General features: G+C 42.1%; 1 protein-coding gene across 3 annotated transcripts in view; it reads left to right on the top strand.

Annotated features, from left to right (window-relative positions):
- The window catches only part of LOC143650394 (uncharacterized), a 123154-nt gene extending 109881 nt beyond the window's left edge, over nucleotides 1-13273 (top strand). For 2 of the 3 annotated variants that reach the window (XM_077121150.1, XM_077121149.1), the window contains exons 7-14: nucleotides 217-286; nucleotides 454-571; nucleotides 6185-6245; nucleotides 6357-6392; nucleotides 6472-6539; nucleotides 6638-6735; nucleotides 8368-8441; nucleotides 10686-13273. In XM_077121150.1, the coding sequence (XP_076977265.1) occupies nucleotides 217-286; nucleotides 454-571; nucleotides 6185-6245; nucleotides 6357-6392; nucleotides 6472-6539; nucleotides 6638-6735; nucleotides 8368-8441; nucleotides 10686-13022 (2862 nt within the window). In that variant the 3' untranslated portion in view covers nucleotides 13023-13273. Of the gene's footprint in view, nucleotides 1-216; nucleotides 287-453; nucleotides 572-6184; nucleotides 6246-6356; nucleotides 6393-6471; nucleotides 6540-6637; nucleotides 6736-8367; nucleotides 8442-10685 lie in introns of those variants that run through there. The other variant, XM_077121151.1, reaches the window with a different exon arrangement.
- Nucleotides 13274-17495: the final 4222 nt, after the last annotated feature.

Genomic DNA, 17495 nt, shown 5'->3' with positions numbered 1-17495 from the left:
AAAAAAATAAAAAAATAAATGTTCAGTGGAATCATCAAAATCATAAGTGATGTGTTTGAAGGAATGCAAGTCCCATCGGAACTGGAGGGAGGTCAGAAGATCAAGGACCAAGAGTTGGTAAAAGTGTTGTTGCTAAATCTTTCCACGTTTTGGTGTTTGAGGTTTTGTTTGCACATTGGGTGCAAAATTTCTCAAAATCTCTTTTGCAATTTTTAGGCAAATCGTGCAGTGCCAATGTTCCAATACGGTCTGCGAGGCTTGGCCCCCAACCACTGCACCCTGGAAGGTAGGTGCTTATTGAGGAGAAAGTGTGGCTTAATGTAAATGCTCCCACATTGGAAGGTAAGGAATGGTTTCCTGATTTCTGGACTTGGGCCCTTTCTTTCAGCCTCCCAACCGTGTTTTCAGGTCCCTGTGGCCACAGTGCAGTACCCAATCTTCTCTACTTTTCAGAATATATTAAAGAAGTGCAAGCTGAACGTGATGCATTGCGCTCCGAGATCAGGGCATTAGAAGAGGAAAGCAAAAGGCTGGCAGTAAACATAGAGAAGCTCCGAATGTACCTGTCAGAGTAAGATATTCTCGTGTTCGCTGCCTCATATAGTCTTGTGTGAACAACTGTGTGGACCAATGTAGATAAGTTTGTCATTTTTCAGAGAAGTTAATGCCACCTATGTTCCATATATAATCAGTATGAAACTATTTTTTTCCCCTTCCTAACGGTGTCTGAGATTCTTGCTTGTAATTTACTTTTGGAGGAAGGAGTTGGTTGCCACCAGTTTCTCCTGTTCAGATGCTATTGTCATTTCGATCATCCATACTCTTTCATAAATTTCTGCAAATTATTTCGCCCTTGCATTCTCTGTGACCAAGTTAACATTGGGATTTTTCTTTCATTTACTGTACTTGGCCTTAAAACTCTTGAGTGGTTGGTGTGAAGGGTTCAGAATGAAATCTTTAAAACAGTGTAAAGAAAAAATAGCCATCGACCATGCCATGTATTTCAGACTTACTAGATGGAAAATATTCAGAAGAAATATTGTATAATATCACAAAGGTAAGGGGTTGGGAGTTACAAAATACAAAGACATCTTTGCAGAGTATACTTGGGTAATTCATTAGGGTATTGAAATATACATCACATTTTGAAATTAGGTAACTTCAAAATAGATACGACTTTATAGTGCATTTTGAATTCTCACTCTACAAAATAACTGATTTGACATTGGGATTTCTGTCGCCGTTGCTGTTTCTGTCTACTCCTATTCTTTATATTTTCTGTGTATATGACCATCACTGAGAACAGTTTAGTATTTTCTCTGGACTCAGGCAGCTACTGCCTGATGCTAGTAAACACTGAAACTGGACTACCCACTTTATCCCTCTCTCTCTGCTTAGCAAACAGCCAGTTTATTCTTTCTCCAAAACTTTTTGAGGTTCACACTTAATGTCTGGCCTTGACAGACTCAGGTCTCTTTGCAGTGTTTGTTTTTAGGGCTCAATCTCTCCACCAGTGGTCATTCAGTCACCTAAAGAAATATTGTTTTCCTTCTTGGTGTAGATTTGGTGCCTCCAACAACCATTCAGTCTGCTGTTTCATGGCTGCCCTATTCTCCTTCCCACAGCCACTTCCTTAGCTCAGGGTCAATCATCTTTCCTGCCCAGTCTCCTAGGGACTTTGTCTGCAATTTCATGTCCTTCTTGCATCTTCAAAACCTCAATCCATCCACTCCACAGCTGCTGGAGTGAAATTTCTAGACTACGTACTAAGTATATCATTCCAAGATACAATCTATATAGGACGCTCTAGGGTGCATGGATGGTTCAGTGGTATAATGCTTGCTTTCCATGCAGGAGACCCGGGTTTGTTTCCTGGACCATGCACCTAAAGAAAAAACAAACCCATATATAGGATGCTCCATGCAGCCATGCAGCTGGGTCCAAGTGTAACTCTGTGCTTTTCCTATAGCTCCCTTCTAGGAATGAGTTACAACCAACCTTCAGAGTCAACAGGACCACCAGAAACCTTTTAATATCCGTGTCTGCTGTTCTCTCCTGAGCAAAAATGTCCAGTTACATTCTTAGTACACAACAACCCCCTGCCCACTGAGGTTAAGTCCTTCTGGAGAAGGATGATGCACAAATAGGCAGATAGATACTGAGGACTCACTGATACCTAAAGTAAACCCTGAATTGTATGGGTTCTAAATTGGTCCCCATACACGGGACCCATCTTCCAGTGTTCTAAATCTGTCTTCAGTGTGCTCAACTCTGCTGGGAAAATCATTGATTGCATTTATAAATTCAGTTACTTTATTTTTCAGAATTATAGCTATTAGTTCTTCAATGAATTTCATAATTTTGACTTCTAATTTCTAGAACATAGAGACACACTTAAACTTCCCGTTACTTACGTGGTGGTTTCTTTGTCTGGGAACCTCTGAGTCTATTTTTATTGTACTTTGGTTTCTAGTACATCACAATACCTTGTCCTGTCCTTTTAATTCTCGGTTACTTTTTTTTTTTTTTTTTTACCTTTTTTTATTAACAGTATAACATATGTACAAAACAAAGAAATAAAAAAGCAATAGTTTTCAGAGCACTCTTCAAAATGTAGTTACAGGTCAGATCCCAGAGTTTGTCATGGGCTACCATACGATCCTCTCATATTTTTCCTTCTAGCTGCTCCCGAATATAGGAGGCTAGAGGGCTTAAATACTTTTTTATCATCACAATCAATTTTTTCCCCTTTTGTTTTGGTGAACAATAACATATATACAAAAAAGCTATAAATTTCCAAGCACAGCACACAATTAGTTGTAGAACATATTTAATACTTTGACATGGATTACAATTTCACAATTTTAGGTTTCTGTTTCTAGCTGCTCTAAAATACTGGAGACTAAAAGAGATAACAGTTTAATGATTCAGCATTCATATCCATTTGTTAAGTCCTATCTTCTATGTGTAATTCCACTGTTATCTTTGATCTTTCCGTACATCTCTTTGGGGTTGTTTGGGCTATGGCAATTCTAAATTTTTGATATTGGAAAGGTCTGTCACTAATATGGGGTAGGGAGAGAAACTGGGCTAGGTTTCAGGACTTATCTGGACCAGGCACCCATCAGAGGTTGTAGGTTTCTAGAAAGTTACTCTAGTGCCTGGAACCCTTGTGGAATCTTATATATTTCCCTAATTGCTCTTTGGGATTGGCTGGAATGGTCCTGGTTGGGGGTTGGCAGGTTATGATAGGTAGCAAGGTCTACCTGAAGCTTGCATAAGAGCAACCTCCAGAGTAGCCTCTCGACTATTTGAACTCTCTCTGCCATTGATTATTTTATTAATTACACTTCTTTTCCCACTTTTTGTCAGGCTGTTATTGTTGATCTCATGGTGCCAGGTCTGGATTCATCCCTGGGATTCATCTCCCACATCTCCAGGGAGACTTTCACCCCCTGAATGTCATTTCCCCCATAGGGGGGAGGGCAATGATTTCATTTGTAGCATTGGGCTTAGAGAGACTGAGGCCACATCTGAGCAACAACAGAGGTCCTCCAGAAGTTACTCTGAGGCATGCCTATAGGTAGTCTAAGCTTCTCTGCTCCCTACATAAGCTTCACAAGAGTAAGCCTCATGATTGAGGGCATGGCCTGTTGATTTGGGTATCTGCTTGCTTACTTTTTTACTGACCATTTGGGCAAAAAAAATTGAAATTGAGGCATGGGATATTAATTTGAAAGAGAAAAGACTGGAATTTATTTTTGGTGGGTGATTAGGAACATTAGAAATCTTGGAGCCTTTTGAGTCAATAATTGTGATTTTTCAAAAAGGCTCAATCCCTAGAGCAGCCAGTGTATTTACTGGTCACCAGGACTCCTAATTTGTAGCTTTTCAAGTTCCCAAATGCCAGGGTGCCACCTTCTAAGCACATGCACATGTAGAAACTCTACCAAACTTGCTTGTATCTCAGCAGTCTCTTCTGGAATTCATCAGCGAACCTAGGGAAAAATACTTTGAATGCCAGTGTGACTGTAATCCTTCATTTCTTTCCACTCCTGCATCTTGCATTCATGATGCTTCACTGCAATGTCAACTCAGAGATGATTTTGCTCACATGGGTCATATTACTTGATTCTTTTTGTTCTCAGGGGCAGATCAGGTGATTCAGACCCATGGACCCATGGCCTGTAGGAAACTCTCCCTGAAACTTCTCTCATGACTCAGGTTCCTGTTTATCCCTTCCCAAGATCTGGGCCTCAATGGTACTTTTTATGTACCACCGTGAGAGCTCTTTTAGGGTGGGAACTGTGCCCATACCCATCTGTATCCTGTGACTTTTCATGGCATCCACCACCGTGTAGCCCCTGCAGAGAACATCTCTGGGAGTACTGGTCAGGTAGTTAGAAATGAATGCATAAACCTTCTTCCTCCCTTGGGTGTTATTGTCCTTGATGCCTGGAGTCATTTGTGTTCCTCCTGATCCATAGAAAATCACAAGTCAAGTGGTGAATCTTTAGAACCAGAACCATGAATAAAATACAAAAGCACGAGCAAATAAATCTCAAACCTTCAGTGTCAGTGAATACAGTCTTGTTAAAGTAGATTGATGCACTGAACTCAGAGGTTTTCCAGATAAATCTGTTTCTGGGACATAAAACTCTGATGATGTGTCAGTTCAGATCACATTCAATTCAGTAGTTCCTGCCAGTACTAGTATTTCTTTGGTCTCAACCATGAGCCTTGGGGTAGCTGGCAGGAGTCCCACATGTGAGCTGTGGACACTCGAGGATTGAGCAGCATTTAGCTGCCATGCCCTGGAAGGGTCTCGCTTGGTCTGCCGGTCTGTGATGGGGCCTCTGGCCTTGGACTGAGAAGTGTGGAGAAATCAGAGGCATCAGCCCGAGTCAGCCTCATGTGTCGGTTTCTGGTGACTTGGTCCATCCTGATTTTCTACAATGGAATAAAGAGAGCTTTCACCCAAGAAACTGGCCCCAGGCAGGCACATAATGTGGCTCATATTTCCTTTGTGGATTTGTTCATGCTATGTCCTAATGAATAGGAGAAGAGAGCTATGAGGGGAAGCTCTGAAATGTAGGTGAAGGAGCCAGGAGGCCCAAGTTCTGACTTTTATCTCTTAACAGAAAGGCTTGGAATCTTTCCTCTGCTTGTGTTTGTAAATCCACTGGTTTATGTGGGAGGTGTGAGGGGACATTTGAATCCAGAACTCAGACTGCTGGGAGGGAAACAAAACAGGATTTTACTGAGGGAACTAGCAGTGTCATATGTTTCTTCCCTGTTCCAGGAAGCTGGAACTAAAAGAATGCAAGAAGCGGGAATATGAGAGGTGGCCGTTAGCTGCAAAGGAGAAGGCAAAAGCAGCCATGCAAGCAGTTCAGAAATACAAATGAGTTCAGCTGCTGAGCAGCAGTGGCTCTTGGAAACCCTGCTTGTGTGTTTTTTCTGTTTTAATTTTTAATCCTTTGTGCATTGGTCAGACCCAATTACCACAGAAGCATTCATAAATGGTCAGAAGACAGGTATCTTGAGAATATTCACAAGCAAAAATAATTTGTTAAGTTGACCAATTAAAGAAAAAGTTATCAGACATGTCCTGCTCTCCAGTGATGGCCCAGCTATCAAGAATTTAGTTCATGCAAACATTTCTGGCGGTGTTATAAATTATCATAATTCCTTGGGAAAGCAGTTTGGTGTTGGATGAATCAAAATCCATACAGATGGGTGGGCCACGGTGGCTCAGCAGGTAGAGTTCTCGCCTGCTATGCTGGAGACCTGGGTTCGATTCCTGGTGCCTGCCAATGCAAAAAAAAATAATAATAAAATCCGTATAGATGATTTTGCCATTTCATAGGACCAGCAGTTACAGCCTGGGGAAATATGCAAAGAATATAATGATGGAGGATACACAATAACAGAATTACTCAGGGACAGAGTGAGAGCAGTTAAAGACAGTATAGCATATCAACTCAGAATCCAGGCAGCAAATGTTAAATAAGTTAATAGAAATACCTTTGATTCTCCTGCTCTATAATCATGTGAAATGTGTTTTTACATGTAGATAAAGTCCATCGGGGTACGGTTGTGAGGGTGATGAGAAGATGTTTAGAGTACTTATATTTGTATTCAGTGTTGTGCTTTAACTGATTAAAATAATTATAATACATAGGCGAAGAATGGAAGAAATGAAACAAACAATGTGGAAGTCAGAGAGCTCGTTCAGACATCAGGTATCCTCCCCCTGCCTGACAGTAGCAGAATTCTGTAGCACCTAATGCGTGTGATTCCAGCGAGTCTCAGAACCCTAAACATGGTTTTTTTTGATGTGTTGTCTTTTTCAGATCATCCTTCACGAGGAGAAGGCTCATAACAACTGGGTAAGCATTTTTTTTTCTTTCATTCTTCTTCTGCATAATTGACCACCACACTAAATATAAGTGTGTTTGTCCCCCTTAGCTCAGAGCTCGTGCTTTACAGAGGGAGATGTTTGTGAAGGACACTGAATCTCATGAGTTGAGACAGAGGTAAACAGTTTTTAAGGCTAAGCAGTTTGGTATCCAAGAAAAGACTTGGGTTTCTGTATCTTATTATTATTATTTTAAAATCTTTCCTTATATTCAAGATTATTGGAAGAAACTGAAAACAACAATTTGCGAGAAGAATGCAGGATTTGGAAACCAATGCCAGGAAGATATGACATACAGAAATCTCCATGGAGAGGTAAGGAGCACAGTGCCAAGAGCAGGTATTATTTTCTGCAGCCAAATCCACATAGTGTGGGTTATCATTGTGCTGCTAGAAAACCATCCCAAAGACTTAGTAAAGACCTCATAGTGCCTCATGGGGTGAGAAGACAATGTTCCCCTCCTCCTGCCCCAGCCAGAATGGCTATTTGCACCCATCCCCTGGGACTAGGGGGTCATGCTCTCCCATTAATGTTGAATCACAGCTTACTGGATGCCTCCCCCAGGTTCAATTCTTAACTAAAGAGATATGACTAGAAGGGAACTGGGTCAGGACCCACCTCCCACCATGCAATACCCAGTTTGAAGGATTTATTTTACCTTTTTTTTTTTATGAAAATAACATGAACTGCATTTTAGAATGTGGGCTCTATGTCCTGCCTAGAGAAGAAATTTTCATGCTTTGTGTTTTGGCTATGCTTTGTGTCTACTTCAACAGGGCTTTAAGGCTGCCAACAAGGATTTCTTGTTGTTGGATGTCCTTTTTTTCTTTCAGTTTAATTTTTATTGTGATATGAAGTATTCATCATACCTTTAATACCTTTGTAATTTGAATCCTATGATGCTATAAATGTAACCTCAAGTCATACCATTAATGCCCTGTGGATTGTTCCTTTTCTCCGGCTGTAATATTAATGCCTATAAGCACATGCTGTCCATAAGCATTTATATACACCTGGGCAGATACAGAAGTCAGATTAAATATAAATTGAAAGGACCGACCAGTGCTGATCCATGCATAGGTTATTCTTCCTGTCCAAAGCAGTTCTTATTTTTATTTTATGTTTCTTTATTAGAGAAGTTGTGGGTTTACAGAATAATCATGCATAAAATACAGGATTCCCATATACCACCCTATGATTAACACCATGGTTTAGTGATTGGAATGGAACCTTGTTAAAAATGATGAAAGTACCTTTTTTTCCTGCAATATTAACTACAGCCCGTGGTCTGTCTTAGGGTTCACTGGTTGTGTAGTGTAGTTCCAGGGATTTAAAAAAAAATGTATTCTGATACTACGTATTGAAATTTTCCCCTTTAAGTCACATTCATATATATGTTTCAGAGCTTTTAATTACATTCACAATATTATGCCACCAGCACCAGCATCCATCACCGAAACTTTTCTATCATTCCGAATGGAACACTCTACATTTTAAGTCTGAAATTCCATATCCTATCCCTACCCCATCCCATAGTAATCCGTATTCTCGATTCTGACTCTATCAGTTTGCTTATCGTAATTGATTCAAGTCTGCCTTTAAATCATTCACCCTTCCCATACTTACTGAGAGACTCTTGTTTTAGTGTTGAGGTCAAGATACAGTTGAGACCTAACCTGTCCTCAAGTGCTTTGCATGTTGTAATAACACCTGGGTTGGCAGGCAGGGCTTTATGGTGTCCTTCTCAGGGATCAGGGGACAGTCCCTGTCCTGGTCATCAGGGGTCATCTAAGGCACCTAGGAAACCCTGGGTCTCTATTGGAGACCTGAGTGTGTAAAGAGTCTAAGGCAGTGAAAGAAGGGTGTGTAGGGGCAGTGAATCTTCTGAACAGAATGTGCAAGTCAGAATAAAGCTGAGACAGTTCTCCTGCTTCTTTCTGACCCAGGACCTGGTGCAGCACCCCTGTGGAATGGCAGCTCAGGAAGACCACTCCCTACCGAGGCAACGGAGAAGGGCAAGGTAAATGCTGTGGGCATTTTCAATGACAAGATAACCCCCTCTTCTGTCCTCACCTCTGGGTCTGGGATATCTTGACCATCTCAATTTTCAAAATGCAGCAAGCTTGGCTTCTCCAAGCCCAGCTTATCACCCGTGGGGAGCCTCCAGAAGCTGTATTGCTTAGAGGCTGAGTAGGACCTTCAGTGTTGTATTTCTGTCATGAACACAAGGAGAACCGCACTTAAATCCCATGGCACAACTGACTCCACTGATTTCCTTTACTGTGGGAGGGTGCTGGGTTATCAATAGGAGGTTGCTATTGTTTTTGAGTTTTAAAAACTTCTCAGTTTTGGGCTGGGTGTGATCCATATAACTTTACAAGATGAAAAATCATCCCTCCAACTTTTTCTTGTATGCTTCATTCAATTGTGAATGCTAGTCAAGGTAGATTCATTGTAAATTTCATAAGTCAGTTTGTCCCACCTCTGTTTGGAAATGTGCTGTTGAAGAATCCCAAAAGATTTTTCTACTAGGTACAAGTATTTTGAATGATGAGAACTTCTGTATTAGTGTTCTAGTTTGCTAGCTGCCAGAATGCAATATACCAGAAACGGAATGGCTTTTAAAAGGGGTGATTTAATGAGTTGCTAGTTTACAGTTCTAAGGCCGAGAAAATGTCCCCATTACAACAAGTCTATAGTAATGTCCAATCAAAGGCATCCAGGGAAAGATACCTTGGTTCAAGAAGGCCGATGAAGTTCAGGGTTTCTCTCTCATCTGGAAAGGCACATGGTGAACACGGTCAGGGCTCCTCTCTCAGCTGGAAGGGCACATGGCAAATACAGCATCATCTGCTAGCTTTCTCTCCTGGCTTCCTATTTCATGAAGCTCCCCGGGAGGCACTTTCCTTCTTCAACTCCAAAGGTTGCTGGCTCGTGGACTCTGCATCGTGGTGCTGCAGCATTCTCTGCTCTCTCTGAGTCTCTCATTCTCCAAAATGTTTCCTCTTTTATAGGACTCCAGTAAACCAATCAATACCCACCCAAATGGGTGGAGACATGTCATCCCTTAATCCAGTTTAACAACCATTCTTGACTAAACCACATCAACCAGGGAGATGATCTCATTACAGTTTCAAATATACAGTATTGAATAGGGATGATTCTACCTTTATGAAATGGGATTTATATTAAAACATGGCTTTCTTAGGGGGCAAATATCCTTTCAAACCAGCACAATTAGTAAGAGCAAAGGTACACTAAACTGAGACATTGAACATTGACAGTCATTCCCTGTTGGGCTAATTCCAGCAAAGGTCTTACGTTGAATTATGTTCACCATCAGCATGATCTCTTGGGGCTTGTGCAGGCAATAAAGCTGGTGATTCCCCTGATCATACCTCATGCACCTTTCCTCCTTGAAGTAGAACATTTATTGAATTCTGTTATTTAGAATTCCTGACTCAATTTTCATAGAATAAAAGTAATGTGCATCTCACAGTGTACTAAACTGCATTATCACCTAGGACTTAAGATAAACAGTAAGGCTGAGCCTAATTGTTTCTATCAGAAAACACTTTCCACATTCTCTTACAGGACTCTGGGGATACCATCTCCCCAGAGATCATGAGCCTATGGGCAGAATTTCTGGAGAGTAGAAGACCCTTCTGTCAGGGAAGGAAGCAGAGGGAGACAAGCAGATCTTGCAAGCAGAGCTGTTGTTGAATCAGCTCTGCCTCTTAAATTTGTGTACCTCTGGGCAAGTGTGCTCTAGTTCCTCTCTGTGGTTCTGTCCCCTTCCACCGAGAAGGGGACTGTTCCACTTAACACGCAGAGTCTTGAGAAACAGAGATGAGCCAGGAAAGGCTGGAGGAAGGTTCTCTGAAAAGGAGCTATTTCATTTCTTTTAATTCTGTGTGTTCTTGATAGCAAATAGTGAGCTTCTGTGGTGGAGGTGAAGGGAGGAGGGTCAGGTGGGTCCTTGGAATGGATGCTTCAGGTGGGAATACTCTGTCTTTATTCTTTGGAATTGCCTGTTAGTTCCCAGAAGAGCCCCCACCACACATGTCTGCGGACATGGCCGTGACCTGTGTGGTGACAGCTGTCCACTCTGTGCCATCAATGAACTCTTCCGTGACTGAGTGGGAAGTTAGAATTTCCAGGCCCTGAGGTTGCTCAGAGGGGAAAGGTGCCAGGCTTTGACAGTTGCTTCCTTGGGTTTCAGCTTTGGTCTGTAATATGTGAACTCAACTCCTTCTGTCTTCAGGTCAAAACGACTGCAAGAGGGCCCCCTCTTTTCCCAAGACCACCCTTCATGGACCACCCTGTGAGAGAATTTATGTCACCAATGGAGAGATATGGGCTGTCTCCTCCACCTTGGGAGTGTTTTGGGCCTTGGCTTCCACCTTCACTTCCAGCTGGACCTCTGCCTCTACCTGCATTTCGACTGCCACCTCCACCTGGAACACAACCTCCACCTCCACCTGGACCACGACCTCCAGCTCCACCTCCACCTCCACCTGCACCACAACCTCCAAGTGGAACACCACCTCCACCTCCACCTGAAGAACGACTTGCAGCTCCACCTCCACCTGAACCACAACCTCCATGTGGAACACGACCTCCACCTCCACCTGGACCACGACTTCACGCTCCACCACCAACTGCACCAGAATCACCATGTGGAACACGATCTCCACCTCCACCTGGACCACGAATTCCAACTCCACCTCCACCTGGACCACAACCTCCAGGTGGTACACCACCTCCACCTCCACCTGGACCACGAATTCCAACTCCACCTCCACCTGGACCACAACCTCCAGGTGCTACACCACCTCCACCTCCACCTGGACCACGACTTTCAGCTATACCTCCACCCGGACCGGAATCTCCATTTGGAACACCACCTCCACCTCCACCTGGGCCACGACTTACAACTCCACCTCCACCTGGACCACAACCTCCAGGTGGAACACCACCTCCACCTCCACCTCCACCTGAACCACGAATTCCAACTTCACCTCCACCTGGACCACAACCTCCAGGTGCTACACCACCTCCACCTCCACCTGGACCACGAATTCCAACTTCACCTCCACCTGGACCACAACCTCCAGGTGCTACACCACCTCCACCTCCACCTGGACCACGACTTTCAGCTGTACCTCCACCTGGACTGGAATCTCCATTTGGAACACGACCTCCACCTCCACCTCCACCTGGGCCACGACTTACAACTCCACCTCCACCTGGACCACAACCTCCAGGTGGAACACCACCTCCACCTCCACCTGAACCACGAATTCCAACTCCACCTCCACCTGGACCACAACCTCCAGGTGGTACACCACCTCCACCTCCACCTGGACCACGACTTTCAGCTATACCTCCACCTGGACCGGAATCTCCATTTGGAACACGACCTCCACCTCCACCTGGGCCACGACTTACAACTGCACCTCCACCTGGACCACAACCTCCAGGTGCTACACCACCTCCACCTCCACCTGGACCACGACTTTCAGCTATACCTCCACCTGGACTGGAATCTCCATTTGGAACACGACCTCCACCTCCACCTGGACTACGACTTACAACTACACCTCCACCTGGACCACAACCTCCAGGTGGAACACCACTTCCAACTCCATCTGGACTACGACTTACAACTCCACCTCCACCTGGACCACAACCTCCAGGTGGTACACCACCTCCATCTCCACCTGGACCACGACTTTCAGCTATACCTCCACCTGGACCGGAATCTCCATTTGGAACACGACCTCCACCTCCACCTGGGCGACGACTTACAACTGCACCTCCACCTGGACCACAACCTCCAGGTGCTACACCACCTCCACCTCCACCTGGACCACGACTTTCAGCTATACCTCCACCTGGACTGGAATCTCCATTTGGAACACGACCTCCACCTCCACCTGGACTACGACTTACAACTCCACCTCCACCTGGACCACAACCTCCATGTGGTACATCACCTCCACCTCCATCTGGACCACGACTTTCAGCTGTACCTCCACCTGGACCCGAACCTCCATTTGGAATACGACCTCCACTTCTACCTGGACCACGACTTCCAGTTCCACCTCCAACTGCACCACAACCTCCAGGTGGAACACCACCTCCACCTCCACCTGGAGAACGACTTCCAGCTCCAGCTCCACCTGCACTACAACCTCCTTTTGGAACACGACCTCCACCTCCACCTGGACCACGACTTTCGGCTCCACCTCCACCTGCACTACAGCCTCCATTTGGAACACAACCTCCACCTCCACCTCCACCTCGACCACGACTTCCAGCTCCACCTCCACCTGCACTACAGCCTCCATTTGGAACACGACCTCCACCTCCACCTGGACCTCCACTTGGACCTCTGCCTCTTCCTGAATTGAAGCTCCCACCTCCACCTGGACCTCCCCTTGGACCCCCATATCCACCTGGATTTCATCCTGCACCTCCACCTTCCCCATGTCGTCTTAATTTGGGGCTTTTCGCAAAAGCGAAATATCTGTGCTTTTTTATAAGTACTGTTCTACATTCAGGGCATATTAAGGAAGACATGTATTCCCTAGTGTAGCTTATGGTTAAATTTATTCAGTAATGCTTGAATCATTGTAATCAAGAAAATTGTTCGTTCGAAATTTAAATTACTGAATAACAAATGAATTTTAGTTAAGTACAATCAAGTATCAGGGAGGACACATTCCTCTCTAGCAAGACAATGAGGGAGGTGTATCATAGAACAAGTAGTAATCTAAAAGAGTTCTCAATGTCAAAGCTATAACAATTTAAGCAACAATTAAATTAAGTGGTATTGCTTATGTCTAAGTTTGTCATGGCTTCTATAACAAAATACCACAAACTGGTTGGTTTTAACAAGAGGACCTTGTAGAATCACGGTTTGGAGGTTAGAAATCCAAAGTCAAGGTATTAGCAGAAGAGTCCTCACAGTCTGTAGACCTCTGTTGGTAGTTTGCCAGTTATTAAAATTTGCTCATCACATGGCCATCTCTATTTCTACCTCCTTCTATGGCTTCTATTTTCAGGTATAGATTTCCTTTGCTTATAAGGATTTCAGTCATGCCAGATTAAGGACCAGCCTGATTCAATCTGACCTTATCTTAATAGGATCTTCGAAGACCCTAATCATAGATAACTGCGTATGTCCATGGCTGGGGTCAAGATCCCATTTATACATGATTTCACACTCCAGGGCCAGGGGATACGAATTGAACATTTCTTTCTGGGTGATGTGATTTAATCTAGTGCAGATTATAATGCAAAGTATAAAATAAATATCCATGAGTCCATACTGCTATAAATAAAATAGATATGTGAGAAGAGACACAACTCCTTTGCAGGAGAATTCCAAATAATTTGTGTAAAAGCTCTCCTTAAATTGGAGCACAATTCCCGATTTCTTAAGTGGCTTTCTTCCAAAAAGTGCAATAGTGAATAGTGAGTTTCTTTCTATAAGTACAATCAGGAATCAGGTGGGGAAAGAATAACTTTACAGTTGAGAAACATGACAAATACAACCCTCGCCAGGTGTTAAAGCCAACATCAGCAGTGACACATCACATCGATGGTGCAAACCTTTGTGGTTTTTTTTGCAAGTGCAGGCACCAGGAACAAACTTTTGATTTTATGGGGTGAAAATGGCATTTTGTCTCTGTGGTCTTTCTCCCGGTAATCCATGATTCCAGTCTAATAATGAGAAAAACACCAAAAAAATTCCAGTTGATGGACCGTCTACAAAATACCTGAGCAGTACTCCAGAGAACTCGCAATGTCATCTCAAACAATGCTAACCTGAAAAATGTCCCAGCCAAGAGGAGCCTAAGGCTATGTGGTAAGTAATGTAATGTGGTGTCCTGGATGGGATTCAGGAACAGAAAAAGGCTGTTGGCTAAAAACTAAGAAAACTGAATAAACTGCAGGCATTAGTTAACAACACCTTAATGATATTGGTTCATTGATTATAACAAATATATCATAATATACTATGTAATAATAGGGGAAACTAGGTGTTGGGTTTATGAGAACTCTTTATAATTTCTTTACAAATTTTCTGTAAGCCTAAAATTGTTATTAAAAAGTTTCTTAAGAGGGGTGAGAGGGTTGTTCAGTGGTAGAATTCTCGCCTGCCATGTGGGAGACCAGGGTTTGATTCCCCACCCATGTACTTCCCAAACAAACAAGCAAACAAGCAAAAAACAGATGAAAAAAAAATTCAATGAATGGTGCTGCAACAAGGGGATGCTGACATGGAAAAAGAATGAAATGTGACCCCTGCCATACAGCATACAAAGAAAAAAGAGTTTCTTAAATATTGTGTTTCAATACTTTTATTTATGTTTAGAAATGACACTTAATTTAAGGCAGAAAGCTGCTACATATAATGCTACAGCACTTGTATACATCTGGCATTTTAATTTATGAAGGAGACATTGCTATTAATTTTTAAACTCGAATTGGAGATATATTTGAAACTAAAAGAGGAGCATCAAAATATTAATGGAGATTATCTCTAGGCGACTGGGTTGTGAAACTAATGGGTGCATTAAAAAAAACAACTTCTAATGGTATAAAATGAGCCTGAAGGATGTGTACAATTAGAAAACAACACACAAAATGTTATTGCAAGAGGGAAAAAATACACCTGTCAGAAACAGCCTTCCCCTGAGAGTTATGTGTTGTATGGCAGTCACACATTAGTTCCTTGGTTTAAACTTGCTTTTCTTCGACCTTGAGCTGACCCAGCTCCACGACCCCATTCTAATACCTCTAGGAACACCTTCTATTTTTGCAGAAACTCAATTGCATGCTAGACCTGATAGCTTTTCTGAAGATGTATTTCCCTGGGGGCTGTATACAGGGTTTTGTCCGATTTCATATGGGTATTTTAAGGCTGGTGGATCCTCTCCTTCCTTCTCTAGACCAGACTCTTACACACATTCACATACACACTCTCTTCCAGAAACACTCGCAATTTTTCTTTTGTCAGCTCTGTAAAGAATGCCAGAAAACCAGAATGGTCTTTTTTCTGAATGAATTCTGATATAGGCCAGTGAGAAGATATCTAGGATGGGAAGAGATAAGATGCATCTTATTCAACAACTGAACGACTGACAACAGACAGGAAAAAAAAGCTTAAAATCTCTGCAGACATTGCAAGCCAGGACTTGGTACTCCCAAATGCAATGACTGCCAGGGGCTTATCTTTGGAGAGATCATCTTATCAGTCACAAACTCAATTCTCTGTTAATTGAGAATTTTGCTCACTTATCTCCTCTGTTTTCTTCCCAAATATTTTGTTTCATTGTTATTTTGTGTTATTTACCTAGATCTTACTTCCAAATCATACTTTCTAAAATTAAGCTTGTTCTGCTACAGATAATTAAATCTCTAATAATCACTTTATTTTGAACTCACATTTCCATATTCTGAATCTGATCAGTTTCCAAATATGTAAATTTCAAGTTGGCTCCTAATTTAAGCGCATGTAAATATTAACTTTATAAAAATCAATACTTTCTGTATACTAAATTTTTTTTAAAGAAAGTCACAATTTCAATGCAATTTTATTGAGATATAGTCATACATCACACAATCCATCAGACGTATACAATCGGTAGTTCACAGTATCATCACATAGCTATGCATTCATCATCATGACCAATTTTGGAACATTTCATTACTACATAAAAGAAAAAAATCCAACACAGCCCGTATACCTTATTCCACCCTATTATTGACCCCTAGTATTGGTGTTACATTTGTTACTGTTGATGAAAGAATATTAAGACATTACTATTAACCATTGTCCATAGGTTGCAACATGTATATTTCCCATATACTCCTCTATACTAAATACTTATTAATGGTTATATGTAAGAATCTGTAGGAATGTTTTCTGTAAGAGACAGACCGAAACAGAAGGACTGCAGGGATCAACTAAATAATTGTTATCCCTTTTTAGCTATCAGGTATTGACTACTTGCTATTTGCCAAGCTCTGTACTCAGTCTTTTGCATGGACATTCTCATTTAACACTATAAAGTATTAATTTCATTTCACAGTGGATGACATTCCATCAAGGTTAAGAAATTTGACACAAGTCAAACAGCAAATGCAAGGGTCAGACTTGGACCTGGGAAGTTTTATTTAGAAATCAGACACCTCCCACCTCCCTGTGGTTTGAAGGATAAAATATGGGTAGCTTCAAATAGAAAATATGAAATTATGAGTTCAAAACCAATGTATTAAAAGAAGGTAGATGTATTAAAAACTGATGTATTAAAAGCATTATTTGGGAGGTGCTCAGGATAGAGGTAAAAAGCAGTGACCATTCAAGAGTTTCAAAGGTTTTTGGTAAATGCTCTCCATCATGATAATGATAGGTAGATGTTAAAAGCTTTAATAACATTACTTTGTTTAATTTTCACAACTGACTTTGTGAGGAAGTTGTATTTATTATATGCGCTTTTTAGTTGAGGACCTAATGGTTGGTTAACATAGTCACAGTTTCCCAAAGTCCCACAGCTAATAAATGCCATAGACAGGAGTTAAATGCTATTTAAACTGACATGGGGGCTTTCACCTTTAACAGCTGTATGCCATTGAAATCTTTCAAAATGTTAGGCTATAGAAAGGATAGAGATTATTTACTGTTTGTGTACAACAACCTGATAAATTCTACATTTAGTGAAAAGCCACATCTTTTGTTGCTCAGAGAGAGGCCACATCTGGGCAATAAGACAGGTTCTCTGGGGATGACTCTTAGGCCTAATTTTAAGTAGGCTTAGCCAATCCTTTCAGGAATGAGCTTCATAGGGGCCACTGGCAAGATCGAGGGCTTGGTCTATTGATTTGGTTGTCCCTGCTGCTTGCTAGAATATCAGAAATTTTCCAAATGGGGAAGTTGAATATTGCCTGTTCTCCCATCCCCCAAGGGGACTTTACACATACTCCTTTATTTACTACCCAAATCTCTGCGATTCATCAGGGCATCACACTAACTCAGACAAACCAACAATATCTTATGCCC

Source organism: Tamandua tetradactyla, chromosome 11, assembly GCF_023851605.1.
Source record: "Tamandua tetradactyla isolate mTamTet1 chromosome 11, mTamTet1.pri, whole genome shotgun sequence".
Taxonomy (NCBI): Eukaryota; Metazoa; Chordata; class Mammalia; order Pilosa; family Myrmecophagidae; genus Tamandua; species Tamandua tetradactyla.
The sequence above is the reverse complement of the archived record's forward strand: the minus strand, read 5'-3'. Positions and strand labels throughout refer to the sequence as shown.